Source organism: Perognathus longimembris, chromosome 22 (assembly GCF_023159225.1).
Source record: "Perognathus longimembris pacificus isolate PPM17 chromosome 22, ASM2315922v1, whole genome shotgun sequence".
Classification (NCBI taxonomy): Eukaryota; Metazoa; Chordata; class Mammalia; order Rodentia; family Heteromyidae; genus Perognathus; species Perognathus longimembris.
The window spans coordinates 29,714,784-29,731,675 of record NC_063182.1 but is presented as its reverse complement, the minus strand read 5'-3'; the positions used below and the strand labels follow the sequence as shown (position 1 = coordinate 29,731,675).

At 37.9% G+C, this 16,892-nt stretch overlaps 1 protein-coding gene across 1 annotated transcript in view; it reads left to right on the top strand.

Moving 5' to 3' along the window:
* Slco4c1 (solute carrier organic anion transporter family member 4C1) overlaps positions 1-16,892 on the top strand; it is a 49,279-nt gene that overhangs the window by 14,183 nt on the left and 18,204 nt on the right. The window contains exons 3-8 of the mRNA XM_048331438.1: positions 9,737-9,919; positions 11,794-11,890; positions 13,748-13,869; positions 15,179-15,297; positions 16,062-16,206; positions 16,589-16,784. Of these exons, the coding sequence (XP_048187395.1) occupies positions 9,737-9,919; positions 11,794-11,890; positions 13,748-13,869; positions 15,179-15,297; positions 16,062-16,206; positions 16,589-16,784 (862 nt within the window). The remainder of the gene's footprint in view (positions 1-9,736; positions 9,920-11,793; positions 11,891-13,747; positions 13,870-15,178; positions 15,298-16,061; positions 16,207-16,588; positions 16,785-16,892) is intronic.

Genomic DNA, 16,892 nt, shown 5'->3' with positions numbered 1-16,892 from the left:
CACATTGGTGGCAAATCTTATGTCTTAAGTAAGGATGCAGGAAAAGTATAGATATGTTAGCTGGTAGAATTGACAGATTGTTAGAAGGGCTGAGGTGAATCCTCTGAACAAGATAGCAAACAATGAGTAATACTAGATTGCTAAGGGAATTGAGTGGGAAATAAGTAGCTTAGTGACACCATGAAAGATCTGAAAGATCATGCATTTGTCAAGTGCACCTGCACAATAAAGCAGTAAAGAAAGATTGTTCTTCATTATTGTTTCTCATGGCAAACATAGTCTGGTGGAGATATTGTCTTGGTTCCAGATTTCATATTTGTTCAAGCATAAATAGGCACAGTCTTATCTACCTAGTATGTAGATATTGGCCTTAGCAGTGGTTTCTTTGATTTTTCAGCTACAAACCAAGGTGGCTTGCTTTGCTTGCTTGTTTGCTTCTCTCTGTCTCTTTCTTTCTTTTCATTTGAGAGTACAACCTTTATTCATTCCCCTATAAGTTCTGTCTGGTGGTTTACATTTTAATGATCTTTAAAGCAATAGATTTTCATATTTAGATCATACATTCTCATTGGATTCAGTGTTGCTTGTTTTCTTTAGGCTTATTGTTCATTTGTGATAGTGGTATTTGAACTCAGATCCTCACACTCACCGGGCTTGCTTTCTCAGCTGATTCTGTCCTACTTACCTGTCACTCCTAGATTTCTGCAGTTTGCTATTTTGGCGAGGGAGTCTCATGTACTTTTTCTGCCTGCATTGGCATTTGAACCTCCATCTTTCAGTCTCATGTCTATCCAGGATTATGGGTGTGAACCAAGGGATTGCTTTTCTGTGGGGAATAAGACTATACCATCATTGTCATACCTCAGTATTATTTAATCTTTGTCGTAATGCAGTCATGAGCAGAATAAGGTTCTCAACTGCACTCAATTTGCTGTATGTGGAAACTTTTGTTTATATTATTGCTACAGCTTGGGTGAAGAATCCTTCTTGCAGCTAGCGAGTAGTGACCATGGATGCTTGTTAGCATCATACCATGCAATAGGAGAGTCCAATGTAACAAATAGCTCTCTGTACTTAAATGGCAGTGGGGAAGTGTTTCAGGTGCTTTAGAAAAGCCTATGCATGAACGAGTGTAAATGATGAAGAGTGTACAGAGTGTCGGTGAGTGCTAGCCTGGGCTGTCAAACCTAGGCTCTCTTATAATAGAGCTTGCGTGGTGTTCCTCTTGAGCCTGTGGAGCTATCTTCTATTCCATTTCTATAAACTTGAGCTCATCCACTAGATAATGCAGGAGTCTACCAGCCGGGTTTTAATGAAGAGTTAAAGAGAGCGAGGTCTGTACTAGGAAAAGGCTTGCGTGTATTACAGAGAGGAAGGTGGAAGTAGCCTCTGGAAATTTTCACAGGGAAATCGCAGGACACTCGTTTTCATAATGAGACCATTACTTCTCTTATCTATAATTACTCTTCATTTAGAAAGCAGGTATTTAGTTGCTCCTATATGCTGGAGGTTATTTATGTACTTATATTTTATTTTTAATTTTTTTTCGGGGAGGAGGTGGGAATCTGGGCCTGGATACTATCCCTGAGCTTCTTTTGCTCAGGGCTAGCATTCTACCCCGTGAGCCACAGCAACACTTCCTGTTTTTTTTTTTTTTTTTAAAGTAGTTTTTTTTGGAGATAAGAGTTTCATGGATTTTCCTGCCCTGGCTCAGATCTCAGCCTCCTAATAAGTAGCTAGGATTACAGGTATGAGCTACTGGCACCCGGCTTATTATTATTTATTTATTTATGTTAAATTTGTTATGTGCCAGTACAGAGGCCTGAACTCAGGTCTGGGCAGTGTCCACTAGCTGTTTTGCTCTACCACATGAGCTACAGCTCCACTTCTATGTGGTGGAGAATTGGAGATCATAGTCTCATGCACTGTACTGCCCTAGCTGGTTTTAGACTCTGGTGCTCCCATATCAGCCTCCGGAGTAGAGAGGATTACAGGGCTTGTGCTGTAGGTTGGACACTTGGCAGCACCACGTGACCTGAATTTCTTATACTTCTCTAGAATTTTATGTAGCAAATCATAAAATTTCACCTTGACAATAAAGAAAAAAAACACTTATAAAAATTAAAAAATTGACATGAAGTTAACATTGTTAAATTAAGTGATAGAATAAGTAATTGTGGAAGGCCAAAGTAACTTCAGGGGCAGGCATCTGGTATTACTGTCCTTCACGCTTTTGATAGCTTGTACTTCCTCTCTTGAAAATAGAGGAAGGTTGTCATCAAAAAGAGAAGTTAGCATGGTCTTACTACAAAAACTTGTGTCTTCATTGTGAGGCTCTTACTGACATTTCCCCATGCTGGCAACACAGGAGAAAAGATGTACAACCTGTTTTATAGAGAGTCTGAAGGGTATACCATCAAGCACCGCAAATGAAGTGTTCTGAGTAACAGCCTCAATCAGTCACATTCCTAAGAAGCCATGGTAAATGGATCCCCATGTTCAGGAGAAGGAAAGAAGGTCTAAAGTACACGTCCATATCCATTCATGCACTGCTCTGACAGATGAGCTGGTCAGGCAGAAGCTTAACCAAACACAAAAAGAAAGACTGAGTAAGGAATGCAAGCTGAGAATGTCTCCTGGAATGGGGCCCCGTATAAAGACAGTGTTGCTACTTGTCAGTGCTACTGTCAGTGAAGTCATCAGTTTTGGAAGAGGCCTCAGTATGGCACCGTCCATGTGTATCCCATTGTCTTTCTCCAGCTACAGTAATATTTGCAGAATTATCTCAGGCAAAAAAAAATATCTCTAATGACTTTAAAGAAAGCTCAACGTGGGTTCAAAATCATGCACTTTTCCACAATTCTAGTGTGTCTAGCTCCTCTACAGACAAATTGCCTGATGTACCAATTGCAGCAGTAGCTCAGGCCTAATGTGTTAGGATTCCTCAAGGTGAGCTAAAGTATATCTATCTAGACTAGAACTTGTCTCTCTGGTGTAAATGCATTTTATAGATAGGAATTTTTTTTTTATTGGTTGTAATCTATCTAGCAACCACTCACCATTATTTGACTGACTTAATTCTTTTTTCTTGATCATTATATTGCATGCAGCATCATTTTGAGTGAGAAACTCATTTGCACCCAAGATAGATTTGCTACAGACATCTGTTGTGGAAATTTACTTGTCTGGTATTGTTCCCCAATGACCAGAAGCTGCTGGCTTTTTAGAATGATTTCTGTTGTATAACTTTCAAAACAGTTTCCTTCCCTACAGGACATGGTATTCATAATAAAACAGAAGTCGTTCGATGGTCTCCTCTAGCCAGAAGGTTCAAGGTAGAGAATAAAGACCGACAGTAGATTGGTGGTGCTTCTCCTTGTAGTATCTACTTACATGTGTTTTTATTTTTTTAATGTGAGTCCAGGGGATTTAAACTCAGGGCCTGGCCTCTGCCCCTGTGCTTTTTTTTGGCTTAAAGCCACAGCTCCACTTTGGCTTTCTTTTTTTGTACTTGGGAGGTAAGAGTCTTCTGCACTTTCCTAGCTGGGCTGGCTTTGAACTATGATTCTCAGATCTGAGTAGCTGGGATTATAGGAACGAGCCACTACCAGCCTACTCCCTAACTTAGTAGAAGCTTTGCTTCCTCAAGTCTTGTTGACCCTGGTGCCCAAGGCGTAAATGCTTCCCTCAAGGAACAGTCATTATTAGCTCCTGAAATTCAAAGCTGAGACTGCTCCCTAAATATTTATTATCATTTTAATGCAATAGCCAACAATAAAGTAGGAAGAGGGTCACAAACTGGCAGAGTTCATAGATATTAAATGCCAAGAGGAAATTGAGATGGTGTTTTTGTTTTTTTTTAAATGGCTGCAGGAAAAATATATTTTGGAATGTGAGAACTCACTTGAAACCTAACGTTTCTCCTCATAGAGCTTATAATAACTCAGTAGGGATAGAAGAGCTAGAGACCACGTAAAATCGCCAATGGACTGAGTGGCCGTGGGAACTGGGTCTTCAGGCAGATGATAGGTGGGCCTCTGGTGGACAACAGAGGAAGGTTTGTAGAGCTCGTTGATTGTCCCCGCACTTGCTTCTCTTTTGCTCTATGGGCTGGTAGTTACTACCATTTCAACTCCAGTTTTAGGTAGGATGGCTAAATTTTTTTTTTTTCAAATCATAGGGGTTTTTACTGAACAATTGTTCAAGTTGTATGAACAGCAATCTAGAGCCAATTAATTACAATAGCAAACCTGTTTGTTTTATTGTTGATTATTTGGTTTTTGGTGAGGATGGCTAAATTTTAATTATGCCATGATAATAGGATGCTGAAGGTCTTATGACAACTTAGTAAACTTATTAAAAATGAGGTCACACCTCTCACACTTAGGTGAAATGGAGTTTAGGGTCAATGGGAAAGATTCAGGCTCTCTCTGATTATGGATTTCTGCTCTCAGAATCTCTCTCAGAACCAATCCAATGAGAGACGTGCTCTGTCTTTAAGACTTGACATGAGGATTACCCAGTATGACCTTAAGACTGGTTCCTCAAGCACTCAAAGTAGCCATGACACTCTTTCATAATCGTTTAAGTAGGTATCCATGTTCAGTTTTACTTGGCACCTCTGTCAGACTTCAACCAGACTTTTTCCAAAATGTGTCTTTATAGAGAAGAGGTCTGTGAGGTGCTAGATACTGATGGAGGGGGGCAAAAAAGGAATGAATACATATAATATTTTGAACTTTTATTTTTACATATAAATGCACTTACTACTTGTCCACTTACTACTCCCACAGAGGGGAAGAGAGGCACAGAATATTCCATAACTCTTGTCCATCCGTGTGTTCTGAAATCATTTAGAAGTACTTGAGACTTGTGACATACCTGTAGTGCATGACTGTCCAAATGTGTCCAGTCTGCTGTATTTGAAGTGTAAAGCCTTCATTCATATGTGTGAGTTTTAGCATTATTGTCTTAAATCATATCATTGAAGTGTTTTCTTCCATGATTTTAGTTTCCTTTTCAAGTACTTTCACCCTGTTTGACTATTTTATATCTTTATATTTTACTTGTTTAATATTTCCCTTTTGTTTGTTTACCAGGCACTTCTCACTTTCTTCATGCCTTTTCCTTGTATCTTGCTTTATCTTGATGTTTTATCAGATCTGTGTTTTGTTTCTCCCTCTTTTGTCTCTTTCAGTTATCTCTTCTTTGCCTACCACAACCTACCTCATCTTTCTCTCATTTATTTCTTTTCTGACATTCCATTTCTGCTTTCATCCAAGTAATGGCTTCATTTCATAATAAATTATGTATTCACATTTTTCATGTGCTCCATACAATATTGCGTTGGCTAGTGTCCTAATGTTGACCTTAGTAAGTATTGTGCTGTGATTTTTCTTATATTTCTGGGATGCTATATGGTAGGTCCATTTGAAAATCACTTCACTGGGAGTAGATTAGGATTACGTTTCGAGAGAAGAAGAGCGGCCAGTCTGGCATCAGAGACAGGTGGGTTGTAAACAAAGGCTCCAGCCTTTACACGCTCATAAAGGTAGACTGTCCATTTGTTGACATGACTCTTTGTGCAAGTTCTTTCCATCTACCTCCTGTAGTTGTAGAAATCAGAACAGCAGAAGAGGCCTCTGCTGTCACCCGGCTGGTCTCTAGTTTCTGGGAAAGCATATCAATTTGGACTTAGGACTGTTACCCCTCACCTGCAGGAAGAAAATCCTTTCAGCTGTTTCTGAGCTGTGGACACCAGTGCGCTGAGGCAGCTAGGTCTCCTGAGTCATTTCTTAAGGAGACCTCAAACCTTAGACGTTGACCTTCGAAGATCCTTTGTTTCTCTTAATCGGGTTTTCTGAGATAGGCTGGTGAGACTGGTGTCAAAGCGAGTGAAAAGACATCATTAGAAAGGAATGTCTGAGTGATCTAATCGCCCGCCCCTGGCCAGAAAATGCTAATAGGCCTTGTAAACTTCATAAGTGTAAACAAAGGCTGTAGCTCTTTTGTTGTTGTTGTTAGGACAGTGACAGACTTGGGGTGGGGACTGGAGAAACAATGGGAGTCACTCTCCTAGAAAAGTGGAAAGGAGGTGGATTTTGTTTAAAGTTAGGTATCTCAAAGTACCAGATTCTGGAAAATTGGGGAACTGGATTCCCTGAAGCCTCTTAAATCTCTGCCCCAGGAGATTTAGGCTGGAGAGTGAATCTAGAAGACACTCCTACCCCTGCAGCTGCCAGGCCCCGGACTGGATGACTCTAGCCATTCGTTCTTTATGGAGAATGCCTAGGGTTGTGGGCTACAGAGTGGCTTAAAAGTTAAAAAAAAAAAAGCCAGCCCAGGCTCCAAAGTCTGTGAAACTGAACTCCAATAAACCAGAAAAAAGCCAGACATAGGGCTGTGACTCAAGTGGTGGAATGCTGGCCTTGAGGGAAAAAAAGAAAAGAAAGAAAGAAAGAAAAATAAAAGAAGCTCAGGGTCAAAACCTAGTCCTTGAGTTCAAGGGACAGGTCACATGCACACACAGACAACTTAGAATAAGCTTGATCTTTCTTTTTATTATTATTTTATTTATTTATTTATTTTTGCCAGTCCTGGGCCTTGCACTCAGGGCCTGAGCACTGTCCCTGGCTTCTTTTTGCTCAAGGCTAGCACTCTACCTCTTGACTTCTGGCCTTTTCTATATATGTGGTGCTGGGGAATTGAACCCAGGGCTTCATGTATATGAGGCGAGCACTTTTACCAGGCCATATTCCCAGCCCCTAAGCTTGATCTTTAACTTCTAAGTGTTTGGCCTTTTTCTTTTGTGGTTTTTGCTTCAGACACTATAAATACTTGTTAGCTGTCAGGTGAAATTCTCATTTCCTAAACTATGTAGTGGCTCCATCTTGTGGTGCATTATTAGATCACATGCGTTTAATAAAATTCTAACAGTAATTGTCCATATCTGTGGGGTACAGTGTGAATTACACTTTTACAATGGGGAAATAACTAAGTCAGAGCATTTAGCATTTCATGGCCTTTACGCATCATTTCGTCATGTTTGGAGCTTTGGGTTTTTTTTTTAAATTTAATTTTATTGTCAAGGTGATGTACAGAGGCGTCATAGTTACATACATACGGTAGTGAGAACACTTCTTGTAATATTTGTTACCCCCTCCCTAATTTTTCTCCCACCTTCCCTCCCCCACCAATCCCCTCCCTGAATTGTACAGTTAACTTCCAACATACTGTCCTGTGAGTATCGCTGTTGCATTGGTTCACCTTTTATCCTTTGTCTCACTATTTTGATCTTCCGCTTCCCTTCCCTAATTCAGATAAATGTATATATAGCACCCAGGATAAGAAAATCAAACACAGTGACAACAGGGGATAAACCATAGGAAAGAAAACAGAAATAAGTTGTTAAAATCTTTCTACTGTTCTGTACACCACTAAACACTTATTCCTTCTGTCTAACTGTATTTGATACCCATTATCAAATTTCTTTCTTAAATCAGATTGAAAGCTTTTTTTTAAAAAAATAAAATGATTTCTCGGCAGAAATCAGTTCAGATAGTTTCTTTGACTAAGAATACTATAGAATAGTTCACAGAACAGTTGAATGTATTGTATCTAGCCGTCTCTTAAAGATAAGCGAATGGATTACTTTGAACTTGTTTCTGATGTTCTTCAGGTCCACCTGCTAGCTCTGAATGAACATATTTATAGTAGGCTGAACTGGACTGCCTTGTAGGTTATTTTATTTTTCCCATAGAAATTTCTGTGAGATGTAAAGAGAAGCTTTGTTTCTTTGCTTTATATATCTGAGCCAATTTGAGAATAAAATCTTCATTGATAAAAGTCTTCCTGTAAGGTCCACCCCCAGGAGGGCTCCACGCAGATTGCCCCCCCCACCTGTTTAAGTCTGAGTTACCTAGGTAACCGGCACACCTGAGGCAGTGACCTCCTCTGGGGTCACATCCAATCCACCTGGCCATCCCTCCCGCTTTTCCCTATACAATCCGGCTCAGTACAGTCCCCTCTCTCTTTGCTTTTCTCTCTTGCTCTTTTGCTCATTTTCCCTTCTTTCTTTTCTCATTTTCCCTTCTTCCTTCCCCTCTGTCTCCTCATCTTGTGTGGGCTGGCAGTTTCCTTTCCCCCCCAATAAACTTTCTTCCCGAACCATGTGGCAGGTTTCCTTTCTGGGAAACCTTCCACTTCCGTTGATTAATTTTGCTGGCATTTCTTTGCTACTGCACCAAGTTCAAATTTACTTATTTTTAATTTCCATCTATATAAGTACATTTGTTTGTGTTTTTTTTTTTGCCTGAAAGTTCAAAATAATATTTTTCACCTTTAAATTCCACTAGGTTTACAAAGGAATATCTTCGTGCTGGAAGTCCCACATTCATTTTTAGTGAGATGCTCTATGACCTTCTGAACCCCAAATCTGTGTTGATTAACTTTAGAAAAGTTATCTTGCAGCTGGGCGCTGGTGGCTCGTGCCTGTAATTCTAGCTACTCTGGGGGCTGAAATCTGAGGATCGCGGTTCAAAACCAGCTGGGGCAGGAAAGTCTTTGAGACTCTTATCTCCAGTTAACCACTAGAAAACCAGAAGTGGCACGGTGCCTCAAAATGGGAGAGTGCTAGCCTTGAGCTGAAGAGCTCAGGGACAGCGCCCAGGTCCAGAGGTCAAGCCCCACGACGAACACTACCACCATCAACGACAACAATAATAACAGCAAAAGTTCTCTTGTTCGTGGCTGGTGCTTTGCCATTTAAATCTTGCCTCCATCCAGCATTTTGCTGCCTTATTAGAAATGGTATCTCATGAATTTTTCTATGGAGACTCTGAACTATGGTCCTCAGGATCTCACCCTCTTGAATAGTTAGAACTTCAGGTATGTGTCTTTGGTGTCCGTTTTAAGAAAGTTTCCTTAATTAAAAATTGAGATTTTTTTTCCCCTGCCTATTTACTTGTTTTGTTATTTTTGGATTAAGCTCATATTTATAACTTATTCTCTAATCTCTTAAACCATAGCATCTTTAGTTTTTCTTTATTCCACTTTAGTTTTCAAGTCTATAGTCTTCTTGTGCGTTTGCGTGTGCGTGTGTGTGTGTGTGTGTGTGTGTGTGTGTGTGTGTGTGTGTGTGTTTGTGTGCTGATCCTGGGGCTTGAATTCAGGGCCTGGGTGCTGAGCCTCTCTGTACTCTATCACTTGAGCCACAGTGCCACTTCCAGTTTTCTGGTGGTTTTCTTAAGACTTTTCCAATCTTTATTATCTTTTCCCCACTCTTGTGTGAGTTTCTTTTCTGACCTCCTTTTTGCTTAATTTCACATAGGTCTTAAGTTATTTTAGTCCACAGACATTGTTTTCTTTCCTTCGGTGACACCATTTCCATGTGTTCATAAGCCTGTTTGGGCCCTGACATTGCAGCAATCCTCATCATCATTTTTCTTTCTTAAAGTCTTCTCAGTACCATTTGTGTGTAGATTTGCTTGCTTGAACATTTGTAATTTTGATTCTTAAGTGGTGTTTCTTAGTTCTGTTTCATGCTTCCTAAATTCTTACATGGCAATATTTCAACATTCTTCTCTAAGTGATTCATGTCTTTTTATAGATTAAATGTAATCAAAATGAAGTGATTGGAAGAAACACAAAGGTTATCATAGACCGCTATCATTTATAAAGTAGATGGTTAAGTGATTCATTCCTGTAACTTCACAGTTCATGTTTTCTTTCACAAAAGATACTTGCTTAACAACAAGGAATAGCACCGGCTGTACGTCTTCGAGCTCATCACTTTCTAACTACTTGTATGTCTTCATCTTGGGACAACTGTTACTGGGGACGGGAGGAACCCCTCTCTACACTCTGGGGACAGCCTTCATTGACGACTCTGTGCCCACACACAAATCTTCTCTCTATATAGGTAAGCTTACTCTCCAACAAAATGGTCCTTCTGTCATTTTGTCTCACTGTTTGTTTTACAAGGAAAGAATAACAAATTCATTAAAAAGTTAGGGCTGGGGATATAGCTCAGTGGTAGAGCACTTGCTAGTATATAGACCCTAGATTTGAACTCAAGGACCACAAAAACAAAACAAAACAAAAAAGTTAGTTGTAGTGTTATAGTTATTTCCATTAGGTAATACATCACTAAATTTATTTTTTGATTTACTGCCATGTTGTCAGTTAATAGAGTGGATTGAGGTTACATTCTTCCATGGTCTGTTAGGGATTGATTGTCACAGTTACCAGAAGTCAGTATGTTCAGTGCATCCATGACAGAGACAGAAACACTAAGTTCACTTCAGCACACTCCTAATATGGAAACTTCTAAATATCATATGATACGTTAATTAGTATTATGTAATAACAATGACTAGTATATAAATTACCACAATTTTGTATTCTTACAAAATTCATAAGGTACTTTTCTGATATTTTCAGTCTAAACCAATTGAAAATCATTTCAAAATATCTGCCACAAAAAGTAATTTATAAATCATTATTTTCTAGCATTTTTAATAAAACTTTTTTTTTTTTTTTTTTGCCAGTCTTGGGGCTTGAACTCAGGGTATGAGTCCCATCCCTATCTTCTTCTTTTTGCTTAAGGCTAACACTGGGCCAATTGAGCCACAGCACCACTTTGGGCTTTTTCTGTATATGTGGTGCTAAGGAATCGAACCCAGGGCTTCATGTATACGAGGCAAGCACTCTTGCCACTAGGCCATATTCCCAGCTCCTAATAAAACTTTTTCTATGGGAACTTTTTCTGGGAATGTGGCTTAGTTGTAGAGTGCTTGCCTTGCATGCATGAAGCTCTCGGTTCGATTCCTCAGAACCACATAAACAGAAAAAAACCAGAAGTAGGGCTGTGGCTCAAGTGGTAAAATACTAGCCTTGAGCAAAAAGAAGCCCAGGCCCTGAGTTCAAGCCCCAGGACTGTCAAAACAACAACAACAACAACAACACCCAAAATAACTTTTCCTACAAACAATTTTTGGCATTTTAAAACACAGCAATAATATTCAAGTAGTTGACTGATAAATAAAAACATATTTTTAAGATCATCTTATCATCATCGTTGAACATATAATTTACTACATAAGTCATTTTGCCAATGAGATACTAAGTTTGGGGTGTAAATAAAGTTTTATTATTTTCCATCTGAGAATAAGAACCCCAGTACTAAAATAGTCTAGAATTTTTTTTCTTGCAAATGTGCAAAGTAGGAAAATTTAAAATATCTGGCAGATATATGCTTAATTTAATTCCATTGCATATTAAAATGTGGCAGTCTAACCAAATAACTAAGAGTGCATTGGTTACTTGTATGAAATGGACTTAGCCAGTTTAGGCTTTGAAAATGGCCATATGTGATGCTAATGAATGCTTTCCAGTACGTGGAGAGTGGGAAAGATCACAGTGTTTCACATTATGTTCCTCTGCAAGATTGTAAACAGTATTATTACTGTTAGTAAAGGATAGCGATGGGTGTTCTATCCTGCCACCAGTTGTCATGGTATAGCTGCCCATGGCTTAGTAATTATTTGGCTTATTACAATTATTATTGCAATCCAACAACTTTTGCAGTGAGTCAGACATTTTAGGTGCTGTGTCCTAACAGCTGACCAAATGGATATCATTCCAATATCATTATTTTAGGGAGGAAATCAATTTAATTTTGATGCGGGTCTAATTAGAATTTTGTACAGTAAAGTATTTAGCATCATGATTTTTCGATAATGTGAAACAACGTTGTCTACATGGCTGTTTCTAATGCCTTTAATCTTCTTCTAGGAATCGGCTATTCTATGTCAATCTTAGGTCCCGCAATTGGCTATGTGTTGGGCGGACAGCTGTTAACCATGTACATTGACATTGCTCTGGGAGAAAGGCAAGGCGATATCTGTTTTCTTTCATTTAAATTTATTTTATTTTAGAAACGTGAAGATCACTGAATGTTTTTCAATGCTTATTCAGGATGTCATGAAGAATTTTTAGGGAACAAAATTGAATACACAATTTTATTTGCCATTTTCATTGTCATGTCCTCTGGTGAAATTATTAAATATATGTATTTGGGATCCCAGTATTATTTAGGAGCACAGGTAACCGGAATAAAAGTGAACTATGGTTTCAGTAGATTTACTTGGCAGTGGATAGCATGAATCGTTTGAAAGGAATATGATTGTTAGAATAAGTTCTCTGGTATCAATGGTAATATTGTAGAAATCATCATTATATTGCTTTAACAACTGTGACAATAACAGTAGTAAAATAGTAGTAGATCATATTATTTATCCTGTACCATAGTCCAGATATCATATTTATGTTAGCTTATATCCTGTCTTTATGTTAGCTTATATCCTGCCTCATTCTATAAGGCAGTCGATGTAAACATACTGGCAAATGGCAAATTGTCAAGACATGAAGATGTTTTAAATCTAAGAGCCCTCTTAGCCACTGCATTCTTTCCCTGAATAGGGAAGTTGGTGACCTTTGGTGAGACACTATTTCATAATTTGCCCTGGAGAGCCATAACTGTACTAAGCTTAGCATGAACACAGTGATGAGTAAGAAATCATGCTGGGTATGTGGTTTGTTCTCTGCCCTGTTACTCTTAGTCCAGTCATGGGGAGACAATGAAATAGATATGCACACCGACACCCGGAATGGGACAAGCAGATTTTTAGGACAGTGAGTAATTATATGAATGATAGAGGTGAAAGCTTTTGGAAAGAGCCTATCAGTATTAAAATAAGAGAACCATTATATAAAAAAATTAAGTCAAATTAAAAGAAATGCTAGAATTGAAATGCAGTGTGATCAGCTTTTAAACTAAACATGTGCCTATAAGATTATTTCATTGCATAAAGTAAAAGATATATACAAAACTAAAATTAAGTAAAAATATATAGAAATTCTATGTATGTTTTCATGGATTTAATATATTTACATTTACTATTAAATATTTAAAACTTTTATGACATATTTGCCATTTAAAAACCTAAACTGTTGTTCTTTTGTTTGTTTTTGTTTTTTTGGCCAGTCTTGGGGCTTGGGACTCAGGGCCTGAGCACTGTCCCTGGCTTCTTTTTGCTCAAGGCTAGCACTCTACCTCTTTTGCCACAGCGCTACTTCCGGCTTTTTCTGTTTATGTGGTGCCGAGGAATTGAACCCAGGGCTTCATGCATGCAAGGCAAGCACTCTACCGCTAAGCCATATTCCAAGCCCCTAAACTATTTTTCTTATAACTCATTTATGTCTGCTATATGCTTCTGGATTTATTACACTGGTGTTATTAAAATTTTACTGACTGTGGTTGCTTGTGCCTGTAGTCCTAGCTCCTGTGGAGGCTGAGGTCTGAGGACAGCTGTTGGAAGCCAGCTTGGGCAGGAAAGCCATGAGACTCTTATCTCCAGTTAACCACTAAAAAGCTAGAAGTGGAGCTATGCCTCAAGTGGTAGAGCACCAGCCTTGAGCAAAAATGCTCAGTGTCAGCACCCAGGTCCTGAGTTCTAGCCACAGGACTGGCACTCGAGTCCGCAAACACACACACACACACACACACTCACACACACACACACACACACACACACACACACACACTTAGATATCAGGATATTGTAGCTCAAGCCATCCAACTATAATGTGAATTCATAATGGAGTAAATGAATTGTAAACTATGTGAATGCATAACTGAGTTTTAGTTGACATGACTGAGCTGCGTTTTCCTGTTTTCCCCTCACAGTGCTGGTGTTACAGAAGATGACCCAAGGTGGCTAGGGGCTTGGTGGATTGGATTTCTTATAGCTTGGCTCTTCGCTTGGTCGTTGATAATACCTTTCTCTTGCTTTCCAAAACATTTACCAGGTAAATATATTGTTGTAAACTAAAGCATTTTATTCTAGATCAGATATTGCTTTCTATAAGATCAATAAGAACCAAAAATTGTCTTGTTTATTTTATAGAATATCAGTTGCCTACATAAATTTATAAACATCTAACTCTATTTTGAGAAATAGAAGCTAACAATCTTAACATTCATCAGTTTTATTTCAAACTGGTAATTACTGAAACTATGCATATTCATCTCTAGTATTTACTCATTTGTTTTATCCTGATTCCTACTTTATCTGTATGAAAGATATGATAAATTGTCAGCTCATGTTCGATTGGGCATCAGTTTCAAGGACCAATCTAATTACATCATTCACGATAATTATTTATAGTTGAAAGTATAGGGGCATACCTTTTGAATAATCACTAAAATCTCTCTGCAGGTCATTCACTTTTTCACCACATATATGCGTATATATGTGCGTGCACACACACACACACACACACACACACACACATGCACACACACATTCACCTTCCATTAGTTGTTTCCATTGTTATTTGTAAAAGGATAGATGATGACATTTTGGACATGAACAAAAGAAAACTTGATGCCTTCTGAGTAGGTGAACTCATTGATTTTTTTGTTTTGTTTTGAAAATTTGCAAAATTACTTTCTTTTTATTTTTTATTAAATTTATTGATAAGGCAATGTACCGCGGGGGGGGGGGTCAGTAACATAATAATGTAGTGAGTACATTTCTTGTCATATTTGTTACCCCCTCCCTCATTTTTCTTTCCCTTCCCTAGTTCAGGTAAGCATATGTAGACTATCCAGTGTACCAAAATCATATACAGTAACCACATGGGGTACACCAAAGGAAATACACTTGGTACATTAAATATAACAGCAACAATAATATTAATTTCTTTCCATCCTGGCTCATCCAGTTTATAACTATCCATTTAACATGGTCTTAGATTTATTCACAGAACTATTGTTAAATCAAAGGGTGTGATGATATTTCATCTGCCGGCAAATATTTCCATTAGAAGGCCAAGGTAAAAAACATAAACATTTTAAAATACATCTATGATGAAAAAAGAACCACTTGAAAGATACGAACAATTGTCGTAGACTCCAAATAAAAGAATAAGTTTGTGTTGGAAGCAAAACTGTCTTATTTTAAAATGTTTAGACTGATGGGAATTCTCTTAGTGTTAGTGAGAGAAGAACTGGCCCTATTTCTTAGGGAATTTGTATACTTGTGGAAGTATATGCTAATTATAAGGAACCATTTTGGAAAGGATAAGCAAGTGATTAAATTTGCTATGTTCTTAGGTACAGCAAAGATTCAAGCTGGAAAAACTTCCCAGGCTCATCAGAATAAAAGTACTGTTTTACATCACACAGATGAGAATTTTGGGAAAAGTATTAAAGATTTCCCAGCTGCTCTTAAGGTAAAATAAAGCAATAACAAATGGATACTGTTTGATCTTCTCTGTTTAAATGTACAGATGAGACATTACATGTTAGTGTGCTTTTGACTTATCTTCCTATATTCAATTTGTGATCTTTTTCTTTTGTCTTTGGAAAGAAGTTCTACTCCCCAGTCAGCAACCAGTGCCACATGTATCTATCTTGGATTTCAGAAAATTTACTAGTTTAGGCTAAATATGAGAGATTTAGTTTAGGCTAATTATGAGAGATATAGCAATATAGACACTGGGTTAGTTGCTAACGTGTATAGCTAAGATTTTCAATTACTGAGTTTTGAATTATGGAAAGATATGAGCTTGCTCCTTGGAAACTATTTGCACCTGTACTTACAGTCTTAAGACATTCATTCACTGGACAGATGGCTTCAAAACATAATTTAAAAATGTAACAAGGGATAGTGTGAATAATTATAGTAAGTCTGGGAAGGGAGCCTTCCTGAGCAGGCTTTTTTACCTGCTCTTTCTGGCCCCTCGAGTATGATAACAGCTTAATCATTGTCCTAATGAGTGACTGCTCTGTTTTCTAGTGCTCCACATATACGTTTTCCATCATTGTAAATGTAAATGTATTAATCATCCATAGTTATTTATATTTTTATGTTGGAAGACATCCTGTGTTTCCAGGCTACTATGTGTTTATTAAAAACCCATTGCATTGTGCTTAATGCTGCACTGGGCAGTATGTTGAGAGTCATTCATTTGGTGAACTGTATTTTTTTCTTTAGAATCTGATGAGGAATACTGTCTTTATGTGTTTAGTTCTATCAACCTCTTCTGAAGCTTTAGTCACTACTGGATTTGCTACATTTTTACCTAAATTTATAGAAAATCAATTTGGATTGACATCCAGCTTTGCAGCTACCCTTGGAGGTAAAACTTCTTTTGTTGTTGTTTAATTTCATGTACTTATTTTACTTTAACACATTATGCTTTTATAAGGGTAACATATAACTTTGGATATTTCCTATTTGAAATGTATACTTCTTACTGACTTTGATAAAAGTCTGATTTTCTGTATCAGACAATTTATTGTATAAACTTGAGATAGTGGACATGAGGTAAAGAGAGTAAATACTCAGCATATTATTTTATTAAGCCATTGCCTAGTGGAACAGTGAGGTCACTTGTACACTTGTGTGTTTGATAACTGCTTTTGCTTTTACATCCTTATTGCTATTTTTAATATTTTCCAATTGTTGGTGTGCGTGACTGAATTTCTATGTGTGTCTCTCATGGTTTTGTTTCTCACTAGGGGCTGTTCTAATTCCTGGTGCTGCCCTTGGTCAGATTTTAGGTGGTGTCCTTGTTTCAAAATTCAAGATGGCATGTAAAAATACCATGAAGTTTGCATTGCTGACATCTACGGTGGCTCTCGCCTTGACTTTTGTATTTATTTATGCCAAATGTGAAAACGGACCATTTGCTGGTGTGTCTGAGTCTTACAATGGGTAAATATATTTCAGTATTTTCATACCAGAGTAATAAATAATGTGTGCATTTACAAATACGTGCTTTTTCAGGCACATCATATAGAATTTGTTTCTTTTTTTTTTTTT